This window comes from Protopterus annectens, chromosome 10.part0 (assembly GCF_019279795.1).
Source record: "Protopterus annectens isolate FY-2018-M chromosome 10.part0, PAN1.0, whole genome shotgun sequence".
NCBI lineage: Eukaryota > Metazoa > Chordata > Ceratodontiformes > Protopteridae > Protopterus > Protopterus annectens.
This window is the reverse complement of record NC_056744.1, coordinates 1,718,071,100-1,718,085,815: the sequence shown is the minus strand read 5'-3', so window position 1 is coordinate 1,718,085,815 and position 14,716 is coordinate 1,718,071,100. Positions and strand designations below refer to the sequence as shown.

General features: G+C 40.0%; 1 protein-coding gene across 1 annotated transcript in view; it reads left to right on the top strand.

Moving 5' to 3' along the window:
* LOC122814467 (zinc finger protein 91-like) overlaps positions 1–14,716 on the top strand; it is a 493,609-nt gene that overhangs the window by 35,546 nt on the left and 443,347 nt on the right. Inside the window, exon 5 of the mRNA XM_044087047.1 lies at positions 7,360–7,485. Within this exon, the coding sequence (XP_043942982.1) occupies positions 7,360–7,485 (126 nt within the window). The remainder of the gene's footprint in view (positions 1–7,359; positions 7,486–14,716) is intronic.

Here is a 14,716-nt window from a genome sequence, read left to right as displayed (position 1 = left end):
CATTCTTAGGGAATCCAGTATTTGTCTGCCTGGGATGACATGATCGACAGACCACAATGCTTTGCTAGAGATGGCCTGCACCTGTCAGCCTTGGGATTCCGGATACTGGCAAAGATTTCTTGCCACCCCTGTAGTACCTTTTTTAGGCAAGGACCAAATGACAAATTCGCCACCGTAACAGGTACAAGCAAGCAAAATCTGAGGGTAATGCTACTCGATGCTAGAAGTTTAAACCTCAAAATGCACTCCCTCGCGGCACTCCTTAAAATGGAGAACATTGACATCTGTGCAGTGACAGAGACCTGTTTCGAAGCTCCAGAGAGCACTCCTGCATTACCAGGCTATAATTCGTACCACACCTTTCAGCCACCTAACCCGGACCGAAACACTAAAGGCGGAGGCGTGTCCATATTCATTAAGACTATCCACACCTCCAAGTTTTTTGCTCAGCATAATGCATCCGAGATTGTCCAAGTTCAACTAACTCTGGGCAAGACCGCAATCCAGATTGTAGCTTACTACATACCCCCCACCATGTCCCAGGATTCCCACTCCTCTTTTCTTGATACACTGGAAAATATTAGGGTGCAACCCAGCATCCTAATAATGGGTGATTTCAACTACATCACCATTAACTGGAAAAACTACTCATGTACCAACTCTTTTGCTCAACGTTTTCTGGAATTCATAAATTCCAACGCCTTGGATCAACTTTTCCACACCCCCACCAGGGGCAGCAATATCCTAGACCTGGTCATCATCAACATGGGCAAATGGGTTTCCACACCAGATTCAATTCCTCATTGGTCAGATTCAACCACAAGCTAATCACCCTAAACTTCCTCATCCCGCCCCCAACCCCATTAGGGAAACAGCCGTAAAAAATTTCTCCAAAGCTGATGTCATGCTTCTTAAGACAGAAGTGGCAAACTTCACGACACTCGTACAGAAGGACAATAGAGGTACGACTGCTGAATCCTACACAAATGCACTTTATAAGCACTTACACAGGTGCATGGATCATGCTATCCTTAACAGAACCAAGATGCTATCCTCCAAAAAAGGAAGCCAATCTGGTGGTCTTCTGCCATAAACAAACTCTACAACAGAAGAAAGAACCTGTTGCAAAAAAGAGTAAAATCTCATGACTGGAGGAACTCCCTGGTCAGCCTCAGTAAGATACTGAGATCCTTCATAAAATCCTCTAAAGTTATGAAAACAAAATCGCCACTGATTCTAAAGACAACCACAAAGCATTCTATAGCTATGTCAAGAATCCCAATGGCAATACTCAGATCTGCTCTGAGTTACAGCACAATGGCACTAAATATACAGAACAAACTGATATTGCCAACATCCTGGCAGATAGGTTCAGTGCTAACTCTACCCCCCTCTCACCCCCTAAAGGGCCCATCTCTATACCGGAAGAATGCAAAGTTCCTGTAATCATGGCTGCACAGGTGAAAACCTCACTCTTCAAAGCCAAGTACACAGCATCCATGGGACCTGACAACATCCCAGGTTGCCTTCTACACAAACTACAGAATGAAATGGCACCCCACCTAAGTACCATGTTCAGTCATAGCCTCACCTCCGGCTTTGTGCCCATTGAATGACACATCGCAATGGTTATCCCACTCCACAAAGGGACCCTGGGAACAACCGCCCCATTAGCCTGATGAGCCTTGTCTGCAAGGCCATGGAACGTATCATCATGGAACTCATAAACAAAGACATTGGAGATCTCCAAACTCTGGACCACACACAGTTCGGGTTTGTAAAAGGCAGATCATGTCTCCTATACCTAACAGACTTCTTTGAAGCAGTCACCAAAGATGTAGATGAGGGTAAGGTGGTTCACACATCCTATCTAGATCTCGCCAAGGCATTCAATGCCATCCCCCCACTGGAATTATAGGTAAACTCACTAAACTAGGTATAAATCCCTATGTCACAAGATGAGTTGCCAACTGGCTTACTGACAGAACCCACAAGCAGACTCCAAATCAGACGTCAGACCAATGACAAGTAGAGTACCACAGGGTTCAGTCCTGGGTCCTCTCCTGTTTGGTATCTACTTCTCTGAAGTACAGGCTATACAGGCTAACACAGAAGGTCTTTGGCTAACTAAGTTCACAGATGACTGCAAACTAGGAGCCATAATCAAAACTCCTAACGATGTGGACATCCTACAAAAGGGCCTCACTGAGACAGATGCCTGGTTTCAAAGCCATGGCCTCAAGCTCAATGCCAAAATGTGCATTGTCATCCCCTTTGGTAAAAACTCTGTACCCATGCACTACCACATAGACAGTAGTCTACTTAACAAAGAAAATGTGCTAAGAGACCTTGGAACACAGGTGGACAGTAGTCTCTCCTTTGATAATCATATCACCACATTGGTCAGGAAATCCTTCTATGTGGCACACGTCATCAAAAAAGGTTTCTCATCCAGAAAAAAAGAGGTCATTGTTCCCCTCTACTCCTCACTCATTAGACCCATTAATAGAGTACAGTGCCCCTTTTGGTATGTACCTCACAAGACATCTACAACAGCTGGAAAGGCCGCAGAAATACCTCACAAAGAGGATTACTGGCCTCAAACATATGCCCTACGCAGACCGTCTCAAAAAACTCCAGCTTTACTCTGTCGCATATCGCCTACTCAGAGGGGCTCTCTGTCTAACATACAAAGCTATGTCAAACTCAGAGCTGTTGGACATGCTCCACTTAAAGAAATCCCAGTCCCTCCAAGCTACAACTCTAGGAACCTAAACCTTGTCACCACAATAAACAGAACATGCTGGAGGGATAGATTCCTGTCCCAGAGACTTCCCATACTCTGGAACAGACTACCTATCTATGTGAAACAGAGCTCCTCAATAGCACTTTTCAAGAAAAATCTTGATTGGATGGGAAATAGGAAATTCACTCTGGGGATCACTTCTGTGGCTCCGCTTGACAGCGGCACAGGAAAATAATTTTCTTGGGTAGCGAAGGCCAGGGTACCTTTTTGGCTAGGCTTATATAGGCCCTAGGGCCAATAGCCTAGTACCTATCTATGAACCTACCTTTGAGGTTGCAGACGTGTGACGAAGGCCTTATGATTGTCTCTAGTAGATGTGGCCAATTTATATTCTAAGTTTACTTTAAAGGATTTCACTAGTGCTCTTATTTGCTTGTTCAGGCTAAGAAGACATTGCTTCCAATTGGGCACTTGCTCCTTCTTGGTCTTGGACAGCAATTTTCTCCTTTTCTTATAGAGTTTATTTAATGCAGATGTGCACCAGAGAGGTTTACTTTTCCTTCAGGGGATGATTTAGTCCTGTCAGGTATTCCTGATTCCATGCATCTATATAAATGCTGATATAGTGCTTTGGTGTAGTTTTGGATATTGGTACCAGTTCCTACAGTGGGGGAGGGGGCTGTGAACCTGTTTATAACATTCCTCAGGAGGCTGTAGTCAGCTTTGAAGAAGTTTTTATGTCTGACCCTAGCTAGATGGGGATTGGGGGAGATGGTGACTTCGAACGTGACCGCTTTATGGTTGGATCTTACCTGGGAGAATGATACTGTAAGGATGCTGCAGTGGTTACTCATGTTGGTTAATACCAAGTCCAAGATATTTTCACCTCTCGTGGGGGTATCAACTAGCTGTTCCTAGGCATTTGCATTGACAAAATCAAGGAATCTCTGGGCATTTGTGTTCTGACTTGAGTACTTCTTCCAATCTATGTTTGGGCAGTTAGTCACCCGAAATCAGGGTGGGTTGAATCTTGATAGATTTGAAAAGGTCCATATAGGCAGACTGGGCATCTTGAGTCAGATTTGGGGGGCTGGTAGCTAGCTATGATTTGAACAGGGGTCTTGTCAATGGTTAACTGCACCTGGAGTGTCTCCTGTGTATCATACTTTTGACCAGCATGGAGGTGTGTATGTCTTTAATATATATTGAAACTCCACCGCCTTTGGCTTTACTGCCTACAGTTTGGGGTCTGAATGCATGATAGAATGAGTAACCAGGTAAGGTTGGGGTGCTCTCCACAGCTTTGAACCAGGTTTATGTGATTGCACAGATGTCAGCATTTGCCAGGGTTAAGAATGCTTGCAATGAGTGCAGTTTCATGTTTAGACTCCTAGCATTTAGCAGCATGATCTTTAATTTGTATTTTGTTGAAATTTATATGTTGATAGTTTTAATCTCATCAATTTTCCTAAAAAAGGCACTATGGGAGAGGCAAGAACCTTTTCCAGAAGCCTGAAGCCCAGATGAGACAGATGCAGGCCATCTCTGGTAAAGCATCATGGTCTGTCAGTCATATCTTCCCAGGCTGTCAGGTATTAAATCCCCCTGGGATGACACCAGAAACTAAGCCAATTGTTGAAGTCAATCATTTTCTATTTATATTGAAGCATTATTCTTGCGGTGGTGGTGCTGCGGTAGCGTTGTCGCCTCACAGTAAGATGCTGTCTGGTTCGATTCTCAGCTAGAGCATCTTCTGCGTGGAGATGTGCATGAATGGGCGTACCTTCGTTGAAGGTTGTGCATCAGGGCTGGTAACTCGGCATGTAAAAATCAACTACCAATCATTAGCGGACCGGAGTTCCGCTGTGGCGACCCCTAACCGGGAAAAGCCAAAAGACATATCATCATCATCCTCATTGAGGCATTATTCTGGGTGACGGCAGAATGCTGCTTAAGGCTAGGGACATACCTGCCTGGGGCACATAATCAGTGAGCTCAATCACGTCATCATCATCCTCATTGAGGCATTATTCTGGGTGACGGCAGAATGCTGCTTAAGACTAGGGACATACCTGCCTGGGGCACATAATCAGTGAGCTCAATCACGTCTCTCTTCATATAGTCCAGGGAGGTACGTCTCAAGTCATTCATGCCAATATGGACTGTGATAGAGTCCTAGCAGTACCTGTTGAGAGACTCCAGTGTGTATGTGATATGGTGGATTCTGGCAACTGACAGAAAACTAACCATGACTTTCTCCTTATCCAGCCTGGTGAGAGGTACATCTTTGTTCGTTGGTTTAAAATATAAACCATAGTCACTAAATTGCTATTTATAAGAGAATTTTGTAATCCCATTCACAAACATGTATAATCTGAGAACATAACTTTTTAACCTGTAAGCTGATACTTACCACAGTCCCCCCTTAAGGCAGAGCTCTCTAATATGCAGGTGTGATGACCTAACATTGCCAACCAGTAATCAAGGAGCCTCAGTCCTCACCACTGGCAACAGCTGGGGAAGTTCACTGAGAGGATAACAGGTACACACACCGTATTTCCAGATGCTGCTCTCTGCATCAAGTGCAATTTCCCTTAGGAGCACACAGAGACCACAGTCAGTCTAGGACTGGTTTCTCCCTCTTTCTGCAGTTCCCCAATAAGACTTACCACTGGCACAAATGAAGAATTGCGATCTCAGTTGAGTGACCAAGCCAAGACCTCCTGCACTCTGTCTGTCCAACCAGTCCTTCATGTCCCTGCCGAAGTAGCTGACACTGACACACACACACACACACACACACACACACACACACACACACACACGCACCTTGGAAAGGCTGGCACAGGTTTTCTAGTTATGCCCCATTCTGCCCAGACTATAAGATAGTTACCACTACCACCAGTCACTCCTTATCAGCTACTTTCTGGCCCTAAACAAAGTGTGTCCAGTCTTACTGTGTAATATTAATAAAAATGGTAGTTTGACCAAGTGTAAGGCTGTTAGGAGTGGCCCACACAGTGTCACCAAAAAATATGCAAGTACTCTTAATACATAAATAAATAATAAAAGAACAAGACAAAATGAAATATACATTCAGAGTAACATCAGAGTTCAAAATCACAGGAAATATTTAATATAACATTGCAGTACAGGCTCACACAAATAAAGAAAAACAAAATCTAAACTAAGCTTCGCTATATTCCTGACTGTATCTAAGAGAATTATACTGTTCCTTAGAAACTTACTTATTACAGAGCAAGGCAGATGTGGTGAATGGTGCTTTTTGTTGTCTGGTCCAAGACAGAATGCAGAATGCTCTGTCTCACTAAGAGACTTCGGAAAATATCTAAAATATTACTGCTGGGATAGCTTGCAGAATTACATAATTTCCTGTGATCTGACTTCTAGTTCCCAGGCCAAAACCCCCATTACTGGCAGCTGGTAGCATTTAGCATCTACCTGTAAAAATACTCATGCAAGGGCTTTTGCTCAGAAATTGGCAGATGCTGGAATTCATAAAACAATTACATTCCTTCATGCTTCTAAAATAGTAATTAGTTCACCTTAAAGAAAATTCAGAATGCTTCCTAGTACAGACTTTCTGATGCTAGCTGCATTGAACCATCTTTATGGTGTAGCCTTTAAAGTAATTTAATATCAGATATTTTCTAAAGTTTGGTGGAGTGAGGTTAACCTCCTGTGTTCCAGTTTCCACTGTTTAAAATGTATACATTTAAACAGTTACACTAGTGCATGTATATTTCTGTTCTCTTCCAGTAGGGCACACTGTGGATGCATTTTAAACACAGTAATTTAAATATGCCCTTTCAATACAAACATCTGTACAGAACAGTTTGATATACACATGGCATACAGTTCTAATACATTTGTGACACAAGCATCTTATATAAATTAGTTTGATATTCACAAATGACATATATGTTTTACAAAATTCCAGCTACCTGTGCTGGCAATACCTCCTTCTGTCACAGCAGGTCACAGCATTCTTAGACTCAATAGATGCAGCAATTTGATAGGCTTCAGAATACCTTTACATCTAACAGAAGGTGTATGCATTTCCAAGCATCGGCTTTCTAAGAAATGTTAAGAGATTCTGAATTGTCTTCTGTTTTAACATGTAATTATAACTAGATATACTATTTTCAAATGTCAATAAAAAGTTCCTCATCGGAAATACACTACTGGTAACTTCATTAGAAAACAAACATTGTGAATTGATTTTGAATGTGGTTTGATATAACTATAAACTTGCGTAATGAATAGTTACACAACTACAAGAAATAATGTCTGTACAAAAGTATTTAATATTAAGCTTGCACTGATCACAAAAGGTTAGAATTTTAAGCTCTGCTTCTTCTAAGTAAGTGTTTTTTATTTTATTTTAAAATTGATTACACTGCAATTCTTTCAGTAAAATAAGCTTGTATGAATAACTACAAGGAACCGTACTTACAGACTGAGGGAACATATTCTAATCTTATCAAAAGAAGTTTCTAGTCTGTACACTATGTTTATTCACATTGTAAGAGCACTAGGGAAGAATAAAATTTAAAATAATTGATATGGTTTTGCATTTTTTTTATATGCAGGATACAAAATCCTCCCAGAAAAATTATTACTGCTACTTAAACAAGATTATGATGAACAGCCAAAGTGTGATATGGACGGAAAAAATATCACAAAACAAAATGGTAATCAAGAAGGTGAATTCAGCAGTAAGTGAAAAGCTCATTCATGCATTTTAATAACTTGTTTTGCACTGATATTGATGCTTTTAGAGGAAAATGGAAAATTTACTAAGCGGTACACTGAAGCTAATACAGTATAATATGGTAATGATAACCTTGGCTAAATCCATACATGCAACATTTATTTTTAATGTAAACAAGGCTATTGCAATAGCAGTGGCATTGTACTGGGAGGTGGTAGGTGTTGTGAAAGACGTGACATTATAAACAAAGAATATTGAACTTTTTCTCTGTTTCATTGTATTCATTTTTTAATAGTACCTTATAACATTTCAGAAGTTAGACTCAGGAGGCAGTTGGAAAACATCAATTCTTGTGAAATTTGGCACAGTAGACCAGATTACGTATTTGTCAGAATTTGCAGTTTTTAAAGTTCACAATTCATTTTACTAGCTGACTAATATAACGTTATGCCTGGCACAGTGGCTTTATGGATATGGGTAAAGGCCTGGTAAGAAGAATGTGTGTATTGACTACACTATGAGTATATACAGTCATTGTAGAAAATGTGTAAATCCATGAAGAGGATTCAGCTGTAATCCACGTGAAAAAGGTGAAGGAGACTATTAACTGTAAATCAGTCAATTTGTCTATATGGTCACTGATTTCTATTCTTAAGCGCTTTGGATTGATTTAAATAATAATTATTCAGTTCTTCACAGAAGTTAATGAGAAGCAGTGAAATAAAGTGTTCCTATCTTATACTGCTGTGTAGGGAGGTTTACATAAGCATGTACTTTTTCACCAAGGTAAAGCGTACCAATATTGATAGTAGGTGAAGCTTTTTGACAAACTCCGTCCAACATCCACCAAGTATGCAACATTTCTGATCTGATCTCTCAAATATGGAGCAAAAAAAAAGGTTGTTTTTGATAAATATTCCAATAGTCTGTTATTTATAAACCCAGCATACTTTATCTTGCAGCAGTTGGTCACTTGCTTACACATGTGAAAGCTTAACCCAGAATTGTTTAAATTGCTACATTGAATCACTGATTTAAACAACTAAAAGCTGATCCCACCACAATCTATCTTGCAACAGTATTTTGCCTTTTTCCAACAGTTGAAAGTCTATGCCACATTCCATACCGTACCACATCATGAATTATTTGTTTACACAGAGGAAAGCTTAATCCAGTTTACCCTACTTTTCTACATATTGAATTGTTGTGTACGTATGTAAAAGCCTAACCCCCAACCAACCTTACTCTAAATTTTATTGAACTCTAAATTATTTGTTTACAAAGGTGAAACGTATCCCACCATCCATACTTTACTACAATTCTTTATTTGTTATTTGGTTAATGTGTTTATATTGTTTACATTCATGTACGTTGATGGACTTGTCTAGTGACCTTTTATAACCATGACCCAAGGCAGCAGATGCAATCTATACATTATGAAATATTAGTATATTTTTTGCAGAGTTACAAAAGTTGTAATTTCAAGTACAGATTACATTAGAGGATGATTTTTGTTGCAGCATTCATGAACTCCTTTTGAGCATGTTTGTTATCAGAAAGCAGTTGGATAGTTGATGTGAAGTATACAACTGAAAGCATAGTTATGTGCGAAGAAGTTGTACTCCTGTTTCTGAATGATAATGAGCTATTTAACGTGTCTACCTAGTCATCTCATCAGGCCAGTGAAAGTCTGTCAAATCATTTCTGTTGCAGCAATAACTCATTTAAACTGATTAACGACTAGAGGAGCAGCTTTCAGTCACATGACTGAGATCTTAAATGCTGCAACAATACTGGCTACGTCTTCCAGATCATGCAAGTCAAATTACAACAACCACATTTTAGAAAGAAAGGTAAACTCATTCTTTAATGTTAAAAATGTTAAAATTAGTCCATCCAGCTGCTTCACTCTACAAGAAGTGAAACAACCCACTACCTAAAGAACTTGCACAGCTGAAGTTCACTTGCAGTTGCAAAATTCCACAAGGAAAACATACACTGAGTTAAATGTATGTAAGACAAATTCATAGACTAATCATTTAATTTGTTAAGTCATGCACTTGTGTGTTGTGTTTCTAGTGTTGAATCTGCTGGAAGGATATCCCCACCCCACTTACTCATAGGCATTTTACTGCTGAAGGTGAAGCTACATTAACACTTCAGCATATTTTACTCTTATCAGTGTAATAGATGCCTGGAAAAGATATTGAAAAGCCCATAACTATAAAATTAGATGCTGTGACTCCTGTCAAGTTTTTTGAGTTCAGTCACTTTGTCTTTGTATTCAGGAATATTCCACCTCACTGATTGTTTATGGTGGTAAACCATCTGCAAGATTTCTTCACACTCCATTCGCTCGGTTCCTCTGGCCTTCCCAGATATCCCACCCTCCCCCAGCACCTCTAATCATATCCCAAGCAAACCACTCCCCCTCATTCCTCTGATCCAGTTATGTACAACTGTACCTTGTCCACACTCACATTCATTCACACCTTACCTACTTTTATTTAACCAAACTTATCTGCTTCCCCTTACATCTATCAGCTTGAATTCTCATCCCCCCTACTATAATTCTTTGCATCTTACTCTATTTTACCATCACAATACTATCACTGCCTCAGACTGTCTTACATTAACTCCAGGCTTACCACCTTCTCTTCTATTATGCACATAAACTAATATTGCGTCATAATTGTACTACCGACCAGTCACATCTCCCCCACCCCTTCTTATCACAAACCACTGGCAAAACACCTAACCACATTGTCAAAGCCCATCCTGCAGTGAAATTATTTCCAACCTTACCTGTAGCTGTAAATATATCAGTAGATAACAAAATCTCTGTTTATATCTGATATTACATTCTAACACAAGTACCACTTTTACTACTGTTAAACCCACTATCACAGTTGACATTCTGCTCCTTACCTGCCTAGCTTCTTTACTCTTAATTCTCAACCTCATTGGCAGCTGTATCCTCGCTTACCCCCGCACATCAACACACCTCAACAACCTCCTCCAGCCATCACCCCAATAAACAACACAGCTTCTTGCATATCTCCTCTCAGCTTTTCCCCTATACCCTCCCATATTATTCAAGCCACAAGTTGGCCTCCTCACCTCCTACAAAACCACACTTGACACCAGTATCATCACCTAGGGATAAAAAACACTTTCCATGGTACTCCTTCCTCATTACCTACCTACTCAAATGTGGAGACATACATCCTAACCCTGGTCCACCTTCTAATCCTAACCAAAAGAATAACCCCAAAAATTTAAACATACTTACGCTGAACCTTAGAAGTATATGTAATAAAATAGCACAATTGCATGCCTCATTTGATTAAAATAAACCTGACATACTAGCCCTTACAGAAACATGGCTACACCCTGGTGTAAAAGACTCAGAAATAATACCTCCAAACTTTGCAATAACCAGAAGAGATCTAAAAAAAGGGGGAGGCATAGCACTTCTCTATCCCTCTACACTCAACATCACACCCTACACCAGTAATATAACCACCTTTTCCAGTGCTGAGGTACTAATCTCCTTTATGAACCTCAATATATCAAAAATAATTTGCATAATAGTAATATATATCCCACCAGGTAACAATATACCAGCAATGGAAAATATTTTATCCTAGACATCCCAAACAATAAACCTTGAAACAATAATCTTAGGAGACGTAAATATTCATTGGCAAACCATAGCTTCTGACACCCCCACAAATAGTATAAATCTATATGTTTTTTCTCAGCTTATCAATGCTCCAACAAGATACAAAAAAGATTTTACCTGCCAATCCACCTTAGACTGGATTCTAGTATCCCACCCTGCCAATTACCTCTCTTCTGGTACACTGTCCAACTCCCTGAGCGATCATCTACCAACTTATTCCCTTAGAACAAACTCCCAACAACTAAGAGTGCACACTATAAAATCAGTTAGGAACTCAACTAATTTTTGTCAGCATAAATTCAACAATCGCCTACAGGAAATAGAGTGGGCACCCCTTAATGATGCTGTACTGTACTTTAATAACACCTTCCTTCACATACTTAATACACCAGCTCCCATTCATATGAAAAGAATCAAAAGGAACTCAGCACCATGACTCTCTAAGGAATGTAAACACCTGATGAAGCACCATGGCTCTCTAAGGAATGTAAACACCTGATGAAGCACCATGGCTCTCTAAGGAGTGTAAACACCTGATGAAGCAAAGGGACCTAGCCTGGTCACCCTGGAAACTAAACAAACATGAACAAAATCATGTCAATTTCAAAACACTACGTAACAAAGTGACAAAACTAATCAATAGAGATAAGAAGTCATATTATTCCCAGCTTTAACTCCAGCATAAAAATCAACCCCAGTAAATTTTGGCACTCCATATCTTCTCTACTTAACCCTGGAAGAAATGGAGTGCACAACCTATCACCAGATACCTCTCCATCACAAATAGCCAAAAACTTTAACAAGCACTTCATAAAATCAATTTTGGACTTGGCTAACACCCCTAATGCTGTACCCCCCCTTCAACCTATTCAGACACCAACCCCAGGCCATCAACTACTTCTAACCCATTCATAACTAACCCCCCTACTCAACAAAATGTCATACCCCATTCTCATTTCAACCCATATCCACTGACACCATTAAGAAACTGCTACAAAAACTAAAAAACTGCTCTATCTCAGCTGATAATCTCCCCCCATACTACCTCAAACTGGCTGCTAACTCAGTCGCCTACCCAGTCAGTATCCTTATAAATGGGTCTTTATCCAAATCAAAAGTGCCTACCATATGGAAACAATATTACATCACCCCCATCCACAAAGGAGGCAACTATTTTGATCCATTCAATTTCTGTCCTATATCCATCTTGTCACCCATAGCCAAAATTCTCGAGAGAGGTATCCATCAGCAGGTAATGCAATATCTATTGCAAAACAACCATTTAACCAAAACCCAACATGGCTTCCACCCTAGACACAGCACAGCTACAGCCCTATTGTCTTTTACATACACCATGAACAAGGCCAGAGATGCAGGATGCTATACAGCCTCAGTATTCCTTGATCTTTCCAAGGCCTTTGACACAGTGTCTCACCCCTTACTTTTGAACACACTGTCTAACCTAGGCTTCTCACATAACACAGTAAAATAGTTTCAGAGCTATCTCAAAGATTGTAAACAAGCAGTGAAATGGTCCCTTGAACTCTCACCCTTCCTCCACAACCCTACCGGAGTCCCCCAAGGCTCCATCCTAGGACCCCTACTCTTCAACATTTTCACAAACGACCTTCACACTGCCTCTCACCCTGGGACCCTCATTCAGTATGCTGATGATTCCACCATAATCTGCACTGCTCAATCACTACAGAACTACTTTAAAAAGTCAACAGTCCTTTACTGTAGTCGAATCCTGGCTAAGAAATGCCCAACTCTTTCTTAATCCAAAGAAGACAAAACTAGTACTCTTTCATCCCAAAAATACCTCCCCTATCACTGATCATTTCAACATCCTTGCATCTGACAACACTGTCATTCAAATAGTGCAGGAAACCAAACTTCTAGGTGTTATCATTGACAAACTTTCATTTGACCCCCATATACAGCAAAATATAAAAAAAAAAACTCATCAAAAACTGGGACTCTAATATAGAAACAAACATTTTGTTACTGCAGTAACCAAAACTACCCTTGCAAAAATAAATTACTTCCCTCCCTTCTTTATGGCGCATCTATCTTAACTAACTTACAAAATGCTACCCTTAGCAAGTTGGAACAGTGCTACAACAAAGTTGCAAAGTTTGCCACAAACTAAATATCACACACACACCACTGTAAACCTCTCCTACAATTAAACTGGCTTGAACTCCCCTACCAACTTGCCTTTGTTCAGCTATCCACCTTACACAATCTTATTTTCAAGCCTACTGCCTGCCCTACACTAGCCAATCTAGTCACACCTTACACACCAAATGGATCCCTATGATCAGAAGACAAAAATCGCTTAGCTATCTCAAAACCCACAAGAAAACATGGACACTCTCTGTAGTCCTACTCTGTCTCTTTACTTTGGAATTCACTACTTCTAGCTACCAGGTATATGCCTGCACTAACCTATTTCAAAGCCTCTTTAAAAAATCATCTCAAATATACATGGCTTTGCTCCTGCATAAAGCAAGCCTAATGCTCAGGTCTTCCTCTTCTGTCACATTTCAATCCCTCACAGACTGCAAGATACTAAGGCTCTCCTAGCTCCTTCTCTGTTTCTGTACCATATCCTCAAACTACGGCTCAGGCTTTATTGCTTCTATTATTCTCAACTCTCTCTCACTATCTGCATCACTAACTTTCTGGCTGCTATTTTCCTAACTGAAACTAACATTCTGTTTTGCTTGTACTGTAACAGTCAATGTCATACATTGCACTACCTATGTACTATTGTTTGGGCAATGTCTACATCATATATGGTGAGAGTGACTATTATTGTCTGTAGTGTTTTAACTGTATAGAATTCTCTAGATGTGTTGTAATATATTTTAATATCTTGTAGCAGTTTGTTCTTTCAGCTTATTTTTTGTATAGTATTCCTAATGTAATTTTTATTGTATTGGATTATACTGTATTTGTATTGTACTGTATATGGAGCTTTTCTCGCCAGGCCTCTGCTGAAAATGGGGTCTGTAGACCCAGTCAGACCAACCCGGTAAACAAATGTCAAAATAAAATAAAAAATAAAATAAAAGTTTGGTGCTCAGTTCTAAACAGTGGCACTGCCACAGGGGAAAACTAAGGGAAAATTATAACTCTGTATGTTCTCTGTTTTAAAATGGCCATAAAATGTGTGGCACCTGCAGTTTGTAAGTCATAATACTATAGGAGTTCTGTTTGTACATACATTGTTTCATGTGCCCAAAATTGTTACTTTTTTATGTTTTTTCATACCTCTACATTGTAACTAATCATTTATGGCTGACATTCTGGAGGTGATGTTACAGGCAGACTGGAGCTAGTCAATCTAGAATGAGCCGTCATTATAGTTACTTCTTTTGTATCTATTTTTGTTTTCAGCTTCTGCACCACCGAGGGGTACAGCTTGGATACCTTGGATGGTAGATTTAATTTCAACCTTGCAGAATACATTTGCATAGGAATCCTGGTGTGTGCGCACTCAGTGGTGTTGCAGCCAAAGAAGCTGAAAGCATTTTGGAGAATG